This window comes from Falco naumanni, chromosome 15, assembly GCF_017639655.2.
Source record: "Falco naumanni isolate bFalNau1 chromosome 15, bFalNau1.pat, whole genome shotgun sequence".
NCBI lineage: Eukaryota > Metazoa > Chordata > Aves > Falconiformes > Falconidae > Falco > Falco naumanni.
This window is the reverse complement of record NC_054068.1, coordinates 20,919,625-20,939,868: the sequence shown is the minus strand read 5'-3', so window position 1 is coordinate 20,939,868 and position 20,244 is coordinate 20,919,625. Positions and strand designations below refer to the sequence as shown.

The 20,244-nt window shown below is 45.4% G+C and overlaps 2 protein-coding genes across 2 annotated transcripts in view; both read left to right on the top strand.

Annotated features, from left to right (window-relative positions):
* The first annotated feature begins 45 nt into the window (after positions 1-45).
* NUDT21 (nudix hydrolase 21) lies at positions 46-8,046 on the top strand. The gene is made up of 7 exons (XM_040615813.1): positions 46-274; positions 2,439-2,639; positions 3,862-3,925; positions 4,614-4,703; positions 5,890-5,965; positions 6,345-6,459; positions 7,757-8,046. The coding sequence occupies exons 1-7, from the start codon at positions 159-161 to the stop codon at positions 7,776-7,778; spliced, it is 684 nt and encodes a 227-aa protein (XP_040471747.1). The 5' UTR covers positions 46-158; the 3' UTR covers positions 7,779-8,046.
* Positions 8,047-9,199: 1,153 nt separating this feature from the next.
* The window catches only part of AMFR (autocrine motility factor receptor), a 30,293-nt gene continuing 19,248 nt past the window's right edge, over positions 9,200-20,244 (top strand). The window contains exons 1-6 of the mRNA XM_040615135.1: positions 9,200-9,499; positions 10,845-10,937; positions 12,822-12,986; positions 14,785-14,937; positions 19,183-19,223; positions 20,002-20,134. Coding sequence (XP_040471069.1) covers positions 9,260-9,499; positions 10,845-10,937; positions 12,822-12,986; positions 14,785-14,937; positions 19,183-19,223; positions 20,002-20,134 — 825 coding nt within the window. The 5' untranslated portion in view covers positions 9,200-9,259. The remainder of the gene's footprint in view (positions 9,500-10,844; positions 10,938-12,821; positions 12,987-14,784; positions 14,938-19,182; positions 19,224-20,001; positions 20,135-20,244) is intronic.

The window sequence follows — 20,244 nt, the reverse complement described above, 5'->3', positions numbered from 1 at the left end:
CTGCTGCGGGCCTGTGAGAGGCCCGTCTCTCTGGTGGCGGCGGAAATGGGGCGGGTGGTTCCGGCGAGGCGGTGTGCGGTCTGGCGGGAGGTTAATGGCGGACGCCGTTCCCGCCGCTGAGTATTGACAGTTCCTTCGCCGCCTGCCGCCGCGCCGCCATGTCTGTGGTGCCGCCTAACCGTTCCCAGACCGGCTGGCCCCGCGGGGTGAACCAGTTCGGGAACAAGTACATCCAGCAGACGAAGCCGCTCACGCTGGAGAGGACCATCAACCTGTGAGCGCCGTCTCGGGCCTGCCCGGGCCCCGTCCCGTCCCGCTAGCGAGCCCTGCCCCGCGCCCCCCACAGCCCCGCAGGAGGCTTCCCCTCAGCGCCCGCCGCTCCAGGGCTGCCCCTGCCGGCCCGGGGGCTGAGGGGAGGGCGGCGGAGGCGCGCGGCTGCCGGCGGGGCCCTGCCCGCCGCTCCTTGCCGGGGCCTGCGGTGAAAGGCCGCGCTGAGCTGGAGGTGCTGCGGCCTTGTCGGGGGGGCAGGGAGCGTTTGCTGGCAGTGCTTTAGTGTCTAGAAACAACATCGCAGCCGGGGAGTGTTTAGACGTGGTGGACATGATATGTTTCCCCCCTGTGTGCGCTTCTATGGGGCGGCAGGGAGGGAGGCAGGCGCTTGGCCCAGGTGGGGTTTGAGCCGACCCGGGGTGGTTAGCAGGCTGTGGTTGGGCGCACCTGGTGGTTGCCGATGGTCTGGTGCAGGCGTTGTAAGTGAAATGCGAAATAAAATCTGGAGAAAACTTTACTTCTGTCATAGATACAAACTATTTGCTAATAAATATTTATTTGTTTTCTGTGAGAAACCATATGCTTTAGCTTCTTCCAGTAAACTGATGGATGTGTTCTTCACTGAGTACATCTGTCAAGTTCCAGAAACAGCAAATGTTAAGTGTAACAAGTGATACTCAATTTTAGCTATTAATCGCAGATTCATGGGGTGGGGTTTTTTTGGTTTAGCTGAGTTTATTCACAGTTAAGAGTCTTGTGGAAGTTCAAACGTGTATTTCAGAGATTGGAATATTTTTATAATGGTTCTGAAGAAAAGACTCAGCAGGAAGCTGTGTTATGAGCAATGATTTTTTTGGGTTTTTTGAAGTATCAGCGAAGAGTTTTGATGTACAGATTAATGTACCCACATTAGTAAAGTATGGGTTAGCATAGAAGGTTATTAATAAAGCTATTCGTGTATCTAAAAGGGGAAATTAAAAAGAAATGTAGATGTTCTCGGCTATAAGTGGAAGTCGGGGAGTTTGCTAATAAATGAATATGCAGTTAGGAAACTGGTTGTTTTGCCTTACTTCTGAAAGGGCTCTAACACTGGCTTGTGACTTTGCCACTGTAAAACAGGAGGAAAAATTCAGGGGTGGGGGAATTTTGGGGGGGAAGAGTGTATGCAACTTAAATTTGACACAGATAAGTAATGGGGAAAGAATAAATGACAAGGTGCTTCACAAGGAAAGCATTCTCTGTGAAATCTGCTGTTTATTCTATTAATTCAGTTGCTTTATGCCGCAAGTTAATAAAACCGTGATGGTAACGTGTGACTGCTCTGCCTGGAACCCATTTTCCTCTCCCTTTTTCACTTAGCTGGGTGATCCTATCTTCCTCCAGGCCTCATGCTGTCAGATCTTTGTGTTACTTGGATTTTGCTGTACAGTAACGTTCTCCCATTGCCCTCTGTGCGCTCTAGGACTGACCAATTTCTTGCCTAACCTTTCTCTTCTGACTGTTTTTAGCCCCTCTTACCTGGAGAGATCTCAATTTCCACCATACTACCATGAGAGAATGCACAGGTCCAGCACCTAGCCATACAGAGTGATCTGCTTAAACTCTTGCTCTTACCCCAGGCTCCTGGCCCTGCACTTAGACACTCAGCATTTCTCTTCTTCTGTGATCCAGATGTCTGATTTCCCACTTCAAAACAAAACCACTTCTAACACTTGAGTTTTTGGGCTCTTCAGTACTTCTGCAGGAAAAAATAGCCAAACCAAAAACGCTGTCCTGTGCAGCTTCCTTCCTTCCCAGCAGAGCTTTTCTCTTCTGTCCCTTTCCCAGCTCCTCTCAGAAGCTCAGCTGCCTTTTCTCTGCGGTGTGGAGATCAAAGAGGGTGGCTACTGAGTAACAGTTGCTGCTGGTTCTTCTGGCCGCCTTTCCTTCTTTGAATCTGCACTAGCGTGTTCATCAGCAGGACTTTCTGCGTCTCTGTGTATCGTGGTGCAGATCTTACTGTGATAGGAGCCCCGTAAGTCACAAACAAGAACTTCTAGCCCAGTGCCAAGTGTGTTACCCGTTTGGTCAAGCACAGAAGGTTTTTCCTCAGGGTAGATGCTGCGTCATAGTGATTTAAATTTAGATTTCTTATGTGGTAACGTTATCTTTTTTCACCCCTCATATAGGTATCCTCTGACAAATTATACATTCGGTACCAAGGAACCCCTGTACGAGAAGGACAGTTCCGTGGCAGCTCGGTTTCAGCGCATGAGGGAAGAGTTTGACAAGATTGGCATGAGGCGGACAGTGGAAGGGGTTCTGATTGTACACGAGCACAGGCTGCCCCATGTCCTGTTACTGCAGCTGGGTACAACTTTTTTCAAGCTGTAAGTATCTGTTTTTTGAATGTAACTTTCAGTTTAACTTTATTGTCATGATCTGCTAAACAGACAGGCTAGAGGTTAAAGTGTGGCTGACCGATGGGTGTTTTGAATGTGATTCATTTCCTGCAAAGACAGTCTGGGAAAACTTTTCTTGAATGGTGGGGTTTTCATCTAAAGTATATTTGCCTGACTGCTCCTGAGTGGGGTGACTTTGTGTGGAACCGACTGGAAATCTTAAACAGCGCATCACTATGGTAATACCCTGTTTAAAACTCATTATCAGTAGTTAGTGTGTTGTACTTACATTGTGAAAGCTGTTACGCTTAAATATGCTTGCACCACAAAAACGGTGAAGTGGAGCTCAAGGAATAAACCCCAGTAAATGCAGAATGATACGTGTTTACAAACTACTGGGTGAGCTGGGGACAGGAAGAAAGACAGGCACGTAAATTTGGGAAAATTCCTTCAGTTCGTCTCAGTTCTCGCTGCCAGAGTGAAGTTTTAGTGTTTGGATCATATGGGCACAGTGACAGTGGTGGTGCTTGTTTTCTTTTTAAAACCGGATGGGCCGGCTTGTGTTCTTGCTCTTACGTTTTTAACATTTATATTGTTTGTTCTCAATTTTGTGTGTGTGCGTGTAAAATCTAATTTTATACCCAAATTCCTCTTTGACATCTTGATTTGGGGGATGTGTGGACAAAATGGGCTAGACTCTAAAATTTTTGCAAAACCATAATGATGAAAATGTGGTTTTAGTTTTTTTCATTAACCTTGTATCAAATGTAGGATAGTTCCCCACATGAGTTTTATTTTCTGCTTCCTGTGTGTTTCAGTGAGTGCTGTTATTGAGATAAAAACAAATACAGTCAGTGCTTACAACTCTTTCTTCAACTTCTGGTGCGTTTATACTGTTGTTAAAACTACCTTTTAAGTGACCCAGTTACTATCATCTATATTGTTACAGTTTTTCCTGATGATGTTAAAGTATTTTATCTAATAGCTATTTTTTATAAGGGACATACAATAGCCTTTTTACTCGTGGTTTTGGTGCCGGCTATCAAATTAACATTCTTCAAATTCAGCAAAGTTAGATTTGGAACTTCTGACCTACGAGCCTTGAGTGAATTTGTAATTCTTGGCCTGGAAGCACATCCAAACTTACCTGTGAAAGTCGGAAAATGCAATAAAACATAACTTTAGCTTTCATTATTGATTATTTCAACAGACCTGGTGGTGAACTCAATCCAGGAGAAGATGAGGTAGAAGGGCTCAAACGCTTAATGACAGAGGTCTGTTTTCTTTTGTTATGTTGCCATACTGGAATGTTGGATTATTTTAGAGTTAATAGAAGGAGGCAAAGCATTAGTCTCCTTACTGCTTCTGTTATTTTGATGCTTTTGCGATGTTCTTGGGTAGTGAACAAATCAAGCAGTAAATTTTGGTTCCTCTGCATCACGAGTGTGATGGAGTAGTGTAGTGGCTGACCTCCTACCTGCTGCTCATGTCCTGTGTTCATTTGCAGCTTTGCTTTTTTGGCTGGCTTCAGGCAAATGAGTGTGAAGATGGGCAGTAAAATAGGTTGTGAGACAGAACTGATGAGGACTTGCCTTTGAGATAGTCTTCCCAATGCACCAATTAACCTTCCATGCTCTCTGAGTAACCTAAATTAATTCTGTCAGATAGCATAACAATGCATTTCATTCTTTCCACTGGTCTGACAGGACTCAGTTCAGCTGAATACAGCATGGAATTTGAAATGCTCCCTAAAGTGTCCTTGTCCCATCAGGTGAGGCTTTTACTAAAAAATGTCACTTTATACCAAAATGCTCTAAAATTCTATTAAAAGCTGTTCCAGAGCAGTTCTAAATTACATCAGACCCTTATGACAGCAAGTCTTCATGCTTCCAGTATATGTTTTGTAAAAAAAATATTGACTTGGGTGGTTAAGAGTTTTGACTGTAACGGTGGTTTTGGTAGATACTGGGTCGTCAGGATGGTGTTCAGCAAGACTGGGTGATTGATGACTGCATTGGTAACTGGTGGAGACCGAACTTTGAACCTCCACAGGTGAGTACTCATGTTGAGATTCATCTTCTTCAGTCAAGTATTGATTGTACTTCCAAACCCCTTTAACCTGCCGGTTGGGCTTGTTGAGTACCTGCTGCACAAGCAGTTAGTTTTTCTGGTTTTTACCTGTTTCATCTCCTTTCTGTGGCTGAGGAGAAACTGCAAACTTTTTTTTTTTTCCTGGTAACTCCTGTCTCCCTCCTCTGATCCATCCTGCTGGATGAGGAACCACTGGATATCACAGCTTCCAGTCCTCTGCTGAGTCAGGCACAGCATTTAAATTCCAGTTGTAGCCACAATGGAAACTTGCACTGCTGCATGTGGAACAGAAACCCTGCGAATAAATTTGTCTCGCTACCCTATTTCTAAATGCTTTAATACTGAGAATGCTTGCTCAGTTTGCTGTTAGGTGTTTCCATCTTACTGGGTTATTTTAATTGTTAATGATTATTGGCACATCTTCAGTGTAGAAGAATGGCTGCAGAAGCATGGCCTTAGAATCTCTGAAGATCTGCACAATCCAGGCCTGGTATTAGAATAGGCCTGTAATCAGAATTGTACTGAAGTTGCTGTGCTGAAGTTAACAAGAAAGGTAGCCTTGAGCTATTCTTGAATCCTGGGACCAAGTAATTATGTTGTGCCAACAGGCCGTGGCTGTAACAAGATACAGCTGCTGGGAAAGCAGGTGCAGGGCCAAGAAAGAGAGGGACCGGTATGGGAAAATAGGGAGTAACAAACTACATGGCTGAAGCACAGCAACACAATTAGCCACATGGATAGAATGCTTATTTTAGTCATGATAATTAGGGGTGTGAGAACCGCACGTGTTTAGAGACTACTAACCAATTATATTTCTGCTTTACGAATATGCATGTGTATCGGTTCTATATAAGTAGTGTTAGAAACTAATAAAGTTGAGCAAGATGCATAACTCATATTGAGCGTCTTCTTGACTCCGGCGAACCCTTCTTCCAACGCTTCAGATCCTGTCAATATTTGTGACAGCAACAGTGTTCCTTTCAGAGTACTTTCTTCTAAAAGTGGTTTTCCATACTTGGGGCAGTGAAAGAACAGTATATGACACTTTGAAAGCTTGCACAGTGCTTGATAATTTATAAAGTAGCACTTAAGATTGCACAATATTTTCAAAACTCTGTACAACCAATTTTTATTTTTTTTCTTCCAGTATCCCTATATCCCAGCTCATATTACAAAACCAAAAGAGCACAAAAAGCTTTTCTTGGTCCAGCTTCAAGAAAAGGGTAAGTGTTTGTTTGCAGTGAAGGATTGTATTTATGTCTGAAGGATTGTATTTATGTCTAAATGCTTGCATTTCACAGAAGGAAACGTGGTAGCCAGTTTGTGTTCATATGCTTGCAGTTGTTTATAGTTAATACTAAAAAAGTTAAACGTCGACATCAGTTTTACAGGTAGGTGATCCTTTGAATGTGAGTTTCTAGTAAATTCTCATTCCTGCTCCTGCATCAGTCTCTGTACAGGCATAGGACCCCCATATTGAAATAGAAAATGGATAAACCTGCTATAGGTAGTGATCTTGCTCTTAGGTGTGTCGGGGGTGGTGATACCTTGGCTGAACTTGTGGAAGTTTTTTCTTATTAATCCACTTGTATTTGGGTTTAGCTTTGTTCGCAGTCCCAAAAAATTACAAGCTGGTTGCTGCACCGTTGTTTGAGCTCTATGACAACGCACCAGGATATGGACCCATTATTTCCAGCCTTCCTCAACTTTTGAGCAGGTACATTATAATTTACTTGTATTATAGTTCTTGGGAGCACATTTGCTGCAGGACGCCAGAGCCAGGCTAGGCACTACAGGAACCAACTCAAAAAGGTTGCAGCTATCTCAGAGAGCTTAGAATCTGCCTCAGGTGAGAGGTAGTGGACAGTTTAGAGGCACTGATCACAACTTGCTAGCATCAAAGTCCTATCTAGCAGTTGTAGCAAAGGAAGATGTGAAAGATAGTGAGGATGAAGCTGTGCACAGGCTGAGGAACAGCAGTACAGTGTGAGAGTAGAAACCAAGTTGCATGTTTGAAGCACAGTTAGGTGTGCACATTATCGCAGCTTTGTGCTGACTGCACGTGGTGGGTTTTTTCAGGCTCCATGAAGTAGGGTTTATAACGTGTAGCATCTTCAACACAAGTATCTGTAGGGACAGCCGTATTTTTCCTTCCTTTTCCTGATGTACATGCTCTTTGGCCTTCTTACCTGACTGTGGCTTGCACCTCGGGTCTCCAGAGCTCGCTGGTCTCACTGGTTTCTGTTACTTCAGCAAATATTCAGGAATGCTGGCATCCTGCTGCCTGTCGACCCTTACTTGGGAAAGTAGTTCTGTCATCCACCTATTCTGATGAGAAATCTGTTAGCAGAATGTCAGTGCTGGTGTTGCCCATAATAGGCTTGTATCGTGCTGGGTTTTTTCCTCCCATCTAGCCCCAGTTTTGGCAGTTGTAGCTACGGGGGATTCCATTTCCCCCTGCTCTAAAGACAGCAGATACTTTCTCCTGAGTACCAGCAGAAGACGGGCTATCATGCAGCCAAACAGCAGTTTGGTACCAGTGCAACAGAGCCATCCCAAGGCTGGACATCAGGCATTTGAGATAGATGCTTGCTTTCAGTGTGTGGACGCTGTTTGTTGGGAAAAACAGTTGAGAAGACTGTTGAGTATGTCTGTTTGTTGCCCTTGGACTATATAAGGTTGGCCCCGACAGCAGAAAAGCTGTGGCAGAGTTGCTGATGGGGGAAGGTAACTCTCGCTGGTATTTTACTATCTGTGAAGTTTTCTTAAGGGGTGAAATGTTAATAAATCTGTTCTTTGGCAACCTTAAGATGCAGTCGTGCAATGTGAGCATAGGATTGGCTGTTAAAATGATGCTTTCTGCTATGCAGTAAAGCTGTCTTACTGAAAAATACACTTTTGTTCTGGCAGGTGGAAGCTTGTCAGGAGCACCAACAAAACATTTGGTTACTTATTCAAGAATGTCACTTAAAAGAATTAAAATTCCTCACTTGGTATAATCCTTTTAATTTTAGGTTCAACTTTATTTACAACTGAATTCCTGTATACCTGGAGAGTCTGATAGAAGCCGTCTCTGTGAGCACAGCTTTAAAACCTAGAGAAAAGAATACGTGTGACACAAGGATTTTTTTTTTTATGTCATTCTTTTCCTGAAGGCCACTAAACTTTCTATTGTATGAATAGAGAAGTGAGTATCAACTGTTTAGTTAGTAGGATGGCGATGTGGTATCATTGTTTTAATTGCTTTCATTGTAATACTCACCAATTTTTTTTTGTACAACATTAAACAAGATGGTTAAGATTCTGTTTGTCTTGGGTTTGTTTTTTTGGGGGCTTTGGTTTGTGGTTTTTTTCTTCAGCTGTCTCCTACTTTTAGGTACATATTTTAAATTAATACTTCCCTTCAGGAATGCAGAAGACCTTGGAAACAAGAGGAGGACCTAAACCATTCAGGGACCATTTGGATGCTCTGATCCACATCTTTGAGCAGAGAATTAGTCTGAGGGAGAAATTAAACAGTATAAGTAGGTGTGATATGTTTTTGAGTCTTAACTTGGAAAAAAGAACTGCTGTTTTGAGGGAGTACAAGTACTTAAAGGCAAGGGTAGCCTTTGCTCAAAGCTTGCCAGAACTGACCTGGAAGCATTACTGTTTGTGCAGGGCTTGGAGGAGTCGTGACGTGTAGCTTCTCCCTCTGTGCCCCTGTAAGAAAATAACAACCCAACAAATTCTGTTGAGCTGGCCTGAGATCCTCTTAAAATAAGGGAAGTGAAATTAATATTATATCTTTTTCTATAGCTACAGGACAGCATTTGGGTCACGCTGAAATGTTTTGCCAATGCCTTATGCAAGTGGCTCCACGTTATTCTGAGCTGTTGTAGAGCAGTATGCTGTGCCATCCTGCCAGGGATACCTGTACTTCTGCTTTTGCTACTCAACATTTCAGTCTCTTGCAGCTAGTAAATATTAACCTTTAGTAAATATCAGCCTTTATAGTTTTGGGGGTTTTATATGCTTGGCTAAACATAAATTCCAGTTGGATGTGTCACTTCCTAATACCTTTAGCCTTCCATAATTTTGCTTAGTAACTCTTCTAAAGACTTGTTTCCAAATTGTGCCTCTAATCAGAGGATGCGCTGTTGCTTGTGCGCTGTCCTCTTCTGTGAGGGCATAGTTGGGAGAACACATGTTGCCAAGGGAGCTGGGGCTTGCCAAAGCGCTTGGTTCCGTTGCCAGTATCTGCGGCCGGCGGCGCCCGTGGGGTCCCGCCGAACGCCCCCTGCCCCCCGCGCCGGGCAGGCTGCGGGCCCAGCTCCCCCCGCCGGCAGGGCAGCGCCGCCCGGCCGTGACTCAGCGCGCCGGGCCGCGGCGCTGGGAGCCGGGGCGGGGGCTCGGGGCCCGTCCCTCCCCCGGCCTGCAGCGGGGGCGGCCCGGGCCGGCCCCGGGGAGGGGCGGCGGGGCGGGCGCTAGGCCGCAAGGGCCCAGGCGGCGGCCGGGCGGCGGCGAGGGGCTCCGCGATGCCGCTGCTCTTCCTGGAGCGCTTCCCCTGGCCCAGCCTCCGCACCTACACGGCGCTCAGCGCCCTGGCGCTGCTGGGCACCGGCCTCAGCGCCTACCGCGCCCTCAGCCAGGCCCCCGGCGGCGCCCAGGCGGACGGCGGCGCGGCGGGCACGGAGTTGGCCGAGCCCTCGCACCGGGCCGGGCCGCGGGCCCTGGACGTCGCCTACTACCTGCTGTCGGACAGCCTCTGCGTCTGGGTGAGCCCGGGGGCGGCCGAGCCCGGCGGGGCGGCGCGGAGGGCCCAGCGGCCTGTCCCCGAGTCGGGGCCGGGGCCCGCACCGAGCGGCGGCTGGCGGGCGGCCGAGCGGCGGGGCTTGGCTGCTGGCGCTGGGAAACCGCCCTCCCGGGATAAGGGGGGGGGTCCCCGGCGGCTGGGTGGGCAGGGGGGCTGGGCTGCCCGCTCGGGGCCGGGCTGGGCCGGGCCGCTGCCTGCCGGCGGGGCCAGGCTGCCTGAGCGCCCGCCGCCCCGGTGGGCCTGCGGGAGCCAGTGCCTACGCGGCCCCGCTCGCCACGCGTGGGGGTGGGGGGGTGCTGGGGGGCGCCGCGCTGGGGCTTCGGGGAGAAACCCGCGGCGGAGGCCCCCAGGTGCTCGGGCCCAGGCTCTACCTGCTGCTTGGATTTGTTTTTTTTTTCTTAAATAACACTTAAAGCCTTGTGGGCAGGAGGAAACACTGTCACCGTTCAAGGGAACAAAAAGAAGATTCTCCCTCTCTTTAAACCCAAACCTGGCAGCGGTGCCTGAATCGGGCCTCACTCGTTCCGGTGCTGAGCACCAGGGCTGGGCAAGGGGGGTTGCTTGCCAGCCAGGGCCTGGGCACCCACCTTGCAGCGGCATTTTTGGCTGGGGCTGGCGTTGGAGTATCCCGGACGCCTCCAGCCTGCTGAAACCTGGTCCCAGGACCTTCCGTGAAAGAGCCCTGGAAAAATGTACATCCTATAGAAATGACAGGGGGAGGCTGCTTCGCCACCCCTGCTGCCCCTTGTAGTGCGCTGCCTAGGTCAAAAGTTAATTCCAAGTGGCGTTGTCGGATGTGAGCAGCATTTTCCCCAGGTTTGTGCGTTCTGCTCCATTTCCCCCGCAGGGTTTAGGCAGTGCTGTTTGGTATGTGTCCAGGCAGTGGGAATCTTGTTCCTCTTCCTTCTCATCCACCCTATGTTAAACAAAACGAGCATCTTGGTGATCTGTGAGTTTCCTCCTTGTGTTCCTTGGTGCTAAAATTCGCTAATCTATATAAACCGAGTTTATTTCAAAGAAGTAGCTTAGTTTGTTGGCTATATTGGTGTATCAAACTGACTGTGTTAATATTTCTAGAAAAAAAAAGAAGTTAAAAAGTTAGGTGACTTATCAGCTACTATATGTGTCTTGGAGGAGGCCAGGCTTAAATTTCACCAACAGCCCCCCCCCACCCCCCTCCCCAGGGATCTAATTCTGTTCTGTGAACAATGGCAGGTTTTGTTAGACTCGTTCATTCCCCTTCTCTCTCTCCACCCCCGCCAAACTGGGCAAAAGTACTTGTCGCTGACTGCTTGCTTTCTTTCCAGGTACTAGTGAACACTGCCTGCTGTATTCTGGTGTTGGTTGCTGGGGTAATCCAGCGTGTGGTGTTCGGTCCTCTTCGCGTCAGCGAGAGGCAGGTAAGACAGCGGTGCATTGCCGTGGATGTTGTTGTGGTTCATAACTCTCCTGGTGTATGACTGGTGTGGGTTGTTTTCGATATGGGATTGCTGAAAGTACGCAAGAAAAGAAAATTTTAGAACAGCGTAAACTTAACTCTTACCGTTTGGTTAGCCAGTATATCCACAGCCGCAAGCTTCTGGTTTATTTCTGAGGGGGACTCTTCACTGTCGCTGTTGTATTTTATAAGCCCGCAGTCAGCTTGAACATCCTGCTTCCTTAACTTTGTTAAATTTCTTACTAGTGCACCTCGTTTCAGAACACTCGTAACATGCCTTCTTCTCTGTCCAGTTTGCGCTCGGCAGCATTTCTCCACTGCGTTTCCTAGTTAGGTGTCGGCACTGGCAGTCTGAGTTCCCTCTGTACCTCGCTTTGTGCCTTGACTGCTGGAGAAGAGCTTTCCATCCCCACACGCTGAGTGGGTGGTTATCTGCCCTCGGGTTTAAGAGGGGGCAGCAGGCATACGGCCAGAGGAAGGAGGTGAGCAGGGCTGAAAACTCAGCCGGTTAGTCCCACTCTTGGGCTAGCTGGGAATGTTTTTAAAAATTCAGCAAGGGAATCATTAGAGCCCAGGCTTTTTCAAAACAGGATCCTGCAGAAGATAAAAGCAGCAGCAGCAGTACTTTGAATACTATCTGTATATTTTTTTAAAAAAGAAAGGCAAATGCCTAAGTTCTTCTGTGTAAATGCAGGAGCAGTGGTTTAAAGTGTGTTCACATATTTTTTTTTTAAAAAAAAAGCCCATAAATGCAGTTCTTTAGGAGAAATCAGGCCATGATGATTTTTGACATGCAGAACTGAGGCACATAAAGCTTCATTAATAACCATGGATCTCTCAAAGCCTATTGTATTTGTGATTCACACCTCGTAGAGCCTCCGAGTCGAAGTGCATTAAAACCAAGGCGCTGTCAAACTGCGTTGGGCCAGATTTTCTTTTCAGTCCGTGTTGACTGTCAGGATGTGGGATTTTAACCGGTGATAATTTCCAGGATGTTCTCTAACCGCTTAGAAACTGAAGTAAAAAGGAGTAACGGCGTGGATCCATTTGTGTTTGGACAGTGGGAGTTATGCTTCAGATCTCATGTAAAGGAAAGCTGGTCGTTAATATTGGTGAGCCAAAATCGGCAGCATCATGAAGGAATTCTGGGCCTGTTTTAACTACACTCCTGATGTTTTCATCGTGTTCTTTAACAAAATACTTTATTTCATAAATTTTTTTATCCCCAGCGAACTGGCTTGCTATCTGCTGCTTGAGACTGTCATATTCTTTCTTTCATACTGCGTGTGCGTGGGAATAATTTCTTTTTCATTGCTCATCCATCTCATTCTCCGCTGTAGGCATTGTGCTTTTTAAGAACAGACTTTGTCATCTTTTCTTTATCATCTGTACTTTTGGACAGGTTTTTGGAAGCAAGGTGCTAGGCTATTTGGGCATCTCTCGTAACTAACCAGGGCAGTTCTTCCAGCAGAGGACTTTACGTTTGTGGCCCAGTAGTTGTGTTGCTTGGGCGTGGAGAATCGACCTGAGACGGAACTTGGTTTGTGCTAAGCACTGTTCTGGAAATGTGGCAGGAAGCTGCGTTGTGCGCTGTGTCGCACAGTTATGCTGTGGTGGTACAAAAGACTAGATAAAGACCAACAACCCCTAATATTTCTAACGTGTTTTTAATTCAGTGAGAGTCACGAATACTATTCAAGGTGTGTACGTAGCAGGCTTTTGCTAACATATTGTTGCATTTCTACTTCCATGTCTTTTTCTTCTCCTTTCTCTTTTTCCCTCCTCTTTCCCCTGCACGTGGATTGTCAGTGCTTTCACTACAGTAACCAAATCTCTTCCTTTACAGCATCTCAAGGATAAATTCTGGAATTTAATTTTCTACAAGTTCATCTTCATTTTTGGTGTGCTGAATGTCCAGACAGTGGAAGAAGTGGTGATGTGGTGCCTCTGGTTCTCTGGACTTGTATTTCTTCATCTTATGGTTCAGCTCTGCAAGGATCGCTTTGAATATGTAAGTTTTGATTAAAGGCTGTCTTTTAGAACATGCAAATTCTGATTCTGGTTCAGGCACTGGCTCATGATAGGTTACAAAGGCATCATTTTAAGACTCTTTCCCCGCCCTGTGGTGCTGAACACGTGCACCTCCCAGTAGCTTTGAATACTTGCTTTAAAGTGCAATGTCAGTCTTACTCCTTCAGTTTTCCCAGGAGACAAACGAAGTTACTGATTTTCTTTGATAAATTGCTCCTTATATGTGCCCTGTAATTACTATTACGTAACTCTGTGAGATGTCTTCATAGCTCTCCTTAGTGAAGAAACCTTGACAGCAGAACATCCCTTAGATTGGTGCCCTTTAGGACTGGTCCATGAAGCCTGTTTCCGTGGCTTCTGTGCTCAGGTTTCAAGCTCGTTTACATCTACTAAATGTTGACTGCCAAAGTCTTTACAATACACTGTGCAACTTTCTGCATAAGCTATGTCCCAGTTCCTGTTAATGCCAAGAATAAATGCAGTACAGATGCAGAAATTGAAGGCTAAGCAAGAAAGAAGGAACTGAAGTTTGAATGGTAAGTCTTGCCCTTAAACATCTATGATAGGCATGCATTTTCCTCAGCTCCTCTGTCCTGGAATAAAAGTTTGAACTAAATTGAATCCATGAATTTGCTTTTGGTAGCTCTGTGCTTAGCAATTATTTTTTTTTTTAATTAATATCCGGTAAAGCCTGTTAATTCACAGGTAGCTAAGCACTAACTTGAAACTAGATTGGTTGGGGTTAGGAAAACTGAGACAGAAGTGAACAAGGCAGTCATGTGGTATTTTTAGTGTTCAGAAAGCTGTGGAAGAACAAAGCTCATGTGGGAAGCAATCCTTATTATATTCCTTTTGCATTCAGAGCATGTATCGTTAATTCTTTACTTGCATAAATGGTACTTGTGTGAGCCGCCTTGCAGACTCAGGGCATGTGGAACTGAACCAGATATAAACAAGGAAGAGAGAACCAATTATAAAACAAAACATGGGAGTCAACTTTATCAGTCGAACTGGAGTGAAGCTTTGGGCAACTCCTCCTTTCCTGGTCCTGTTCTTCCCCTTCCTGCCCTGAAATAATGGCATGGACTGCCTAAATACTTTGCCTCTTGGGTCATCTTTGATTTAGGCAGCCTAGGTGTAGCCTACCGTTAAGGTACTTTAGAGAATTAATAAGCAATGAATGCTATTGAATGAGACCACTACTTTCAGTAGACTCTGATCAGCAGTCTCTCTCTGCAGTTTAAATTTGTGGGGGAGATGTCTCTCTCTTCCAGAAGAAAATGACATTGGAAGAACTAGAGGCTGTAAGATAAAGCTGGACAGATTCAGATCAGCTGTAAGGTGAAAAATTGGAGGAGCAATTACTCTGGTTTCTCAAATACTGTATGTTAAGGTTAGGTGTCTTTCTAAAACGTGTTCATCCTCAGCAGATGCTGTGCGTTTGATGCAGAAACTACTGTGAGAAAGTGGCCGTGGTTCCCTTGCACAGGTGATCTAAAACGTTAGATCAAATCATCGTAATGATCACTTCTGGCTTTAAAAGCCTAGTGAATGTAAATGACAACAAGATGAACAAGGCTTTGGGGATGGTGTGTGGTTTTAGCTTTATTCTGCATCATTTATTTCCGCATTGCGTGGTTAAGGTTGTGAAATCGGTTTTATTCTAGAAAGCAACAGATTTTCCTGAACGAGGACTTGTTTGGTGAGGTGACTCTGGAAGGCAGGGTGCATGACGTGCTCCTTTAAACCTGTTATGTTTTTGTGTATTTGTGTTGCAGCTTTCCTTTTCTCCTACCACGCCCAAGAACAGCCACATCAGAGTCCTGACTCTGCTCATAGCCATACTCCTGTCCTGCGGCGGATTAATAGTCATCTGTGGTGTTATCGGATACAGCCATGGCATGCACACGCTGGCTTTCATGGCAGCAGAGGTGAGACTTTCTTCATACTTGTCGTGGTCTCTGCTTTTCACCCCTCGCTTGGGGGTATTTTGCCGCGTGGTGGCTTTTCTTTGAGTTTCCGACAAGGAAGAAACTCCGAAGACGCAAACAAGCCCTCCCTTGCTGTAGGGTGGTTGCCAGATCTGCATGCTTTCTCTCTTTAGAGTTTAAGCCTGCTAAAAATCTTTGGTCTGAAGAAGAGAATGAGGGGATAAATCTGTAAGATAACACTGAAATCCAACGGCAGCCTCTGAAAGAGTAATGGTTGTGCTTCCTGAGCATTGCAAGAAGGGTTAGTTGAAGTTGCTGCTAGGGAGAGGGAGGCAGTGTGTGTGAAAGTGTAATGTGCCCCTCAGCCTGCTGCTTCGAGGGTGTATTTTCATTTCATTTCTCCCCAAAAGGAGTGAGACTAACATCCTTTCCTTAAGGCATACTCCTGAGATTTGCTTATGTTTTTGTAAAGGGTTGTGTCTCAGCTGAGATGAGCAGTGTGTGTTCGTTTAGTCCTGAACTCTTTGTGGTGTGGAGTAAACAGCAATATGTTTGTGGAATGAACATCGGTTTGGTTTTGATGTTGCAGTGGGTTGTTGCCTGAGGAAGCGGTAAGCTTAAACAGAGGGAAGGTAACCAGCATAATTGCAAGTTAGTTATGTTAGCACATCCTTAGTTCAGGTAACAAGTCGCATGTTGTATTTTTCTTCTCCTATCTTGAATTTATACTTGGAATTAGTGAGGAGGGAAAAAACCAGTCAGCTGGTGGTAGGAGAATATGACACTGGTCACACCACCGTTCATTTATTTAATATGTCAGTTTACTTTCCCTAAATAGAATATGCAAGGATTTGTAATTCCACAGCGCAAGGGTGTTGACGATTTGTCAGTGTCTCTAATAGGTGGGGTCTCGGTGATGCATCTCTTTATCTTGGCTTGGCAGAAGAGTGTATCAGCCTGACACCAGCATGGGGTAGGTTTATCAGGGAGTGTTAGGGTGCCAAAGCGTTGCCTCGTTAGTGCTGTGCTGTATGTGTTTTGGGTTGCAGGATGGTGCTCAGCTGTTTGTTTCAGTGGGAGCTGCTCTCTCTGCTTATTGAAAAAGGGGTGGCTTGCTCAGTGTCAGTGTATGGTCCTCAGCCAAGCGGTGGATCCACGCAGTTTGCTGTGCTGCTGGTGGACAGCAGAGGAGATTTGTGGGGAAGGGTCTCCTACCCTTGCTTGCACCAGCTGGCCCTTGAGGGTATTCCTGAGCTGAGGGTTGCACAAGCCTGTTGGGTTTGATAGCCTCAGATGGACTCTGGAAAGTTGTCTGATCATTTATTGAACTCACTTACACTTTGGCCTCCACCATATCCAAAGGCAACAAGTTCCACGTTTAACTCTGCTTTGTGTACACAAAAGAGCTCTTTCAATTGTTCTGAATCTTCTGTCTGATCATGTCCCTGGCTATCATCTAATACATTTACGGTGGAAAACTACAAAGAGTCGTACCCTTGTTTACTCTTCTTCATACCGTTTGTGGTTTTATAGATGTTTTTCCTGTTCCCCTTCTGATTCTCCTTCCAGGCAAAAGAATTCTAGTCTGCTTAATCTTTCCTCGTATGAGATTTTATAATATCTTGCCCTTTCATCAATGTTTTAAGTATGTCCTGTATGGATTGGGCGACCATGAGGAGTTTCCTTGATTTTAATACCCAGCAGTCACGTAAGTGGAGGAAAACTTTTAGGTTTCTTTCTGTACAGGTACTGGCAGTGACACCTCGTGGCAGTCGTCAGGCTCTCAGGAAAAAACATTAAATCTTGTAGACTGAAATGTTTTTGTGGCAGTAGCTTGTGTGATGCTGTTTGAGAGGGACCCTGCCAAGTGTATTCCGTTAGTGTCTATTTAATTATATTAAGTTACATTAAGCTATTAATCTCTCTCCTGACTCTGCAAGCATTGGTTTAGCTTGATGCCTCAGGGTTTTCAGTAAAGCAATGTAGATGTTTTTCTCGGGTTTTGGTTAGGCTTCCCCTTGTTTGGTGGTGTTTCTCAGCATTTTCTTTCCTGCAAAGGATGGATGTGAAATGTGCAAATGCCCAGAGAAGGCTGAAGAAGGGCATTCTGTATTTTTGAGTAAACAGTAAGCTTTTTTTGCCTGAATATATGTTATTCGAGAATTATAGTGCAGCAAGTAATGTCCAGTCCATCAGTCTTTGCACCTTTTTTATTGTAAAAAAAATTTACCTATTCCTAGAGCAGCCATCCTCTGATCCTCTTTTGTGCATCTCAGTTAAGGCCAAATATTAATAGTGACATTCAAATCTTATAATTGTACCTTACAGATACTAGTATATTTTCCTGTACAGCTTCTCACGCTGCATCTGTTATCTTAGGGTTTGAGTGCTTTCCAGCTGTGTGCTGATCTGCGTGGCTAGTACCTGCCAGCATCACAGGGTCTGGGGGGGGTAAGCGGTTTGTTTCGAGCAGAGCGAGAGCCCTTGAGGCGTCGGGGCTGAAAATGGCCTGCTGTACATTTAGAACCTCAGATTGTGGAGCTGTGTAACTTGTGGTGGGGTGGTGTACTTTCTGCAAAGTATTTCTCGTGTCAGAGCGCTGAAATGCATTTCTGGAAGCTGTGGAGGAACCTGAGAAAATCTGCACTAGCTCATCCTTTTAATTTTGATGCTCTTGCTGCCTCAGCACTAACAAGGGTAGATCATGTCTTGGCAACATTGACTTCTCAGAAGTTGCAGAGGCTACACTCTTCAGGTTTCTGCCTGGCAGCTGCCTTGGGGACTTTATGCCATGTGTGCTGGGTTTGGCACAGATTGGTGCTCAGCAGCGTATCCATCCAGCAGCTCAGGTGACTGTTCTGTTTCACCACTTGCATGGTTAGAATTTGGACCCGTTTTCCTCTGCGGTCTGCCCAAAGTTCCTCTGTAGCCAAAAAGCTGGTGTGAACAAGGTGTCATCTCTCTGGTACCACGTGTGAGCTAACAGGAGACGGAAGAGGGTCTCGTGTGCCTCGCGGGAGCAGCTGCTGTGCTCATTTAACTTTTTTATGAAAGATGTTTGTGATGAGAACAGCACACCGTGCTAGGGGACTTGCTGTTACCTTCCTGACTGTTTTTTTGTGTTACTTGAGTGATGTGTACAACTTACCCTGAAGCCCTTACTTGGAAAAAAGATTGTGCTGGTGTTCAGGGAGTCACAGGAACCACTTGGTTTGAATACCACTAGTAAACAGTAGAGATGTTGGATTTTGATAAGGGTTAAATAAGCATAGAAGCATTTTAAGACTGCTTTTTGCAGATTGGAAAAAATGATTCAAACCAACTGTTCTATTGCTGTATTGGGGAGTTAGTGGGTTTTATAGTTCTTCTGTGCTGTTTTTAGTACGAATGCTGAAGGCATGCCATCAGACCAGTTTTACAGCAGTGGTTTCAGTTGCTTAGTGTAAACCCCCTGCATCTTGGTGTCAGTTGGCCCCTGCTAACTACTGGGTGGTGTGAGCTGTCTCCCAAGAGGTTTGTCCTGTCGTGTTTTCTTTTACTGGGAGGGTGCAAGGAAGGGCTGGGGCACCGTGTGTCTGACAGGTTAGAGAGAGGTGCCGGGGCCTCGTTTCTCAGACGATAAGAGCCTATAGAAATGTGGTTAGGTGTTCTGGAAATGGTTCTTTCTGGTGACTTGTCTTCACACTTCTGGTCTACTTAATATTTTCTGACATACTCTGTTTTTTTCTCTGTACTTAGCCTAGAGAGGTAAGTATGATTAAAGAGGGAAGTTATTTTGCAGCATTCATATCTCAGCAAAGGGGGAAATTTTTTGAAAGTGCTTCCATGGTTCTTCTTCAAATTCCTGCTAATAATCAGTTCTTTCTTGAGCAGTGGGATGAGGAGAGGTGCTTGGTGGAGTTGTGGTCTTGACACTCAGCGAGTGATAAGAATAGAAGATAATATGTCCGATGTAGCAGGGGAAAAAGTGAGGCTTAGCAGTGGTACTAGTGGGTGCTCCAAGAGCATTGCGTTTTTGAGAACAATTTCCTCCTTATTTATTTATAAGCTTCATGTTTGTCACAGGTATATTGAGCACATAGTCGTCTGTAGTGACCATGGGTTCAGAGGAACTTGTTAAGCTGCAGTGTTGTGTTTTAGCCCTGTAGCTTCTGCCTCTGGACCGCCCTCCCTGCCAGAATGTTATCAACATATCTTTTTTTTTTTTTTCTTTTTTTTTCTTTCCCCTCCCTGCCTCTTCTGTAGTCTCTGCTTGTGACAGTCAGAACAGCTCATGTGATCACGCGGTGAGTAGCTTCTGTTTTATAGGATGGTGTTTCAAGAAGGTATTGTGTATAGCATGTTGATTTAAAAGGTGTCTGTAATTACCTTGTTGAATTGTAAATGCATGGGCAAAGGTGGTTAATGTTAGCCTGTACTATTTTTAAGCATGAATTTGCAATGCCTGGATAGCTTCAGTGGGTGCTAGTAGCTGGAGGCATGGATTAAAATGGATTTGGGCTGCTGTATGAGGGTTGCTACTTAATGTCATCCTGCTGGGTTTCTTTTAAGATCTTAATGTCAAGAACTTTTGCTTTGAGAAAGTAGCATACGTGTGTATCTGTAATGCCCGTGTGTATGCACATGTAGGACACGACGTGTAGCCCAGAACCTCTTTGCCCAGGTCACCACTGGCATTTCAGGTCTGTCACCAAACTGTAATGCCTCACTTGAGGAACAACTCATACGCTGAAAAATGTGGGTCTGTAGTTACTGTAATCCAAAGATTGGCTTTCAGTATATGCAGGAGTTAATGCTATATCTTCTCTGTCAGCTGGTGGTATGTGTAATGCCAGTTTGGGCTAAGCATTGATTGATTTTTGCCTTTTTAAAATGTTGCTGTTTGAAACCAGTAGCATTAAAAAAACAGTCCCCCAGGAAAGCACAGAATATGGTCACTGGGCTTAGGAAGGGAAAAGAACCCATATCCAGAAGTTGTTTGAAAAATGGATAGAATAGTTTGAATGCTAGAGATACTATTTAACAAAAAAGATAGAATAATGTTAATTTCCATGCTCTTGCCAGATACATAATTCATCTCTGGGATCTCAACCATGAAGGAACATGGGAGGGCAAAGGCACTTACGTCTACTACACAGATTTTGTCATGGAGCTAACCTTGCTTTCACTGGACTTGATGCATCATACTCATATGCTGGTATGAAATCCTGGACATAATGTTGAGCAGTTAGGCTGGCCTTAAAAGGGTACTGGGTATAATATAATATTTTATGGGTTATTTTTTTTTGCTTTGCTTATTTTAGGAAC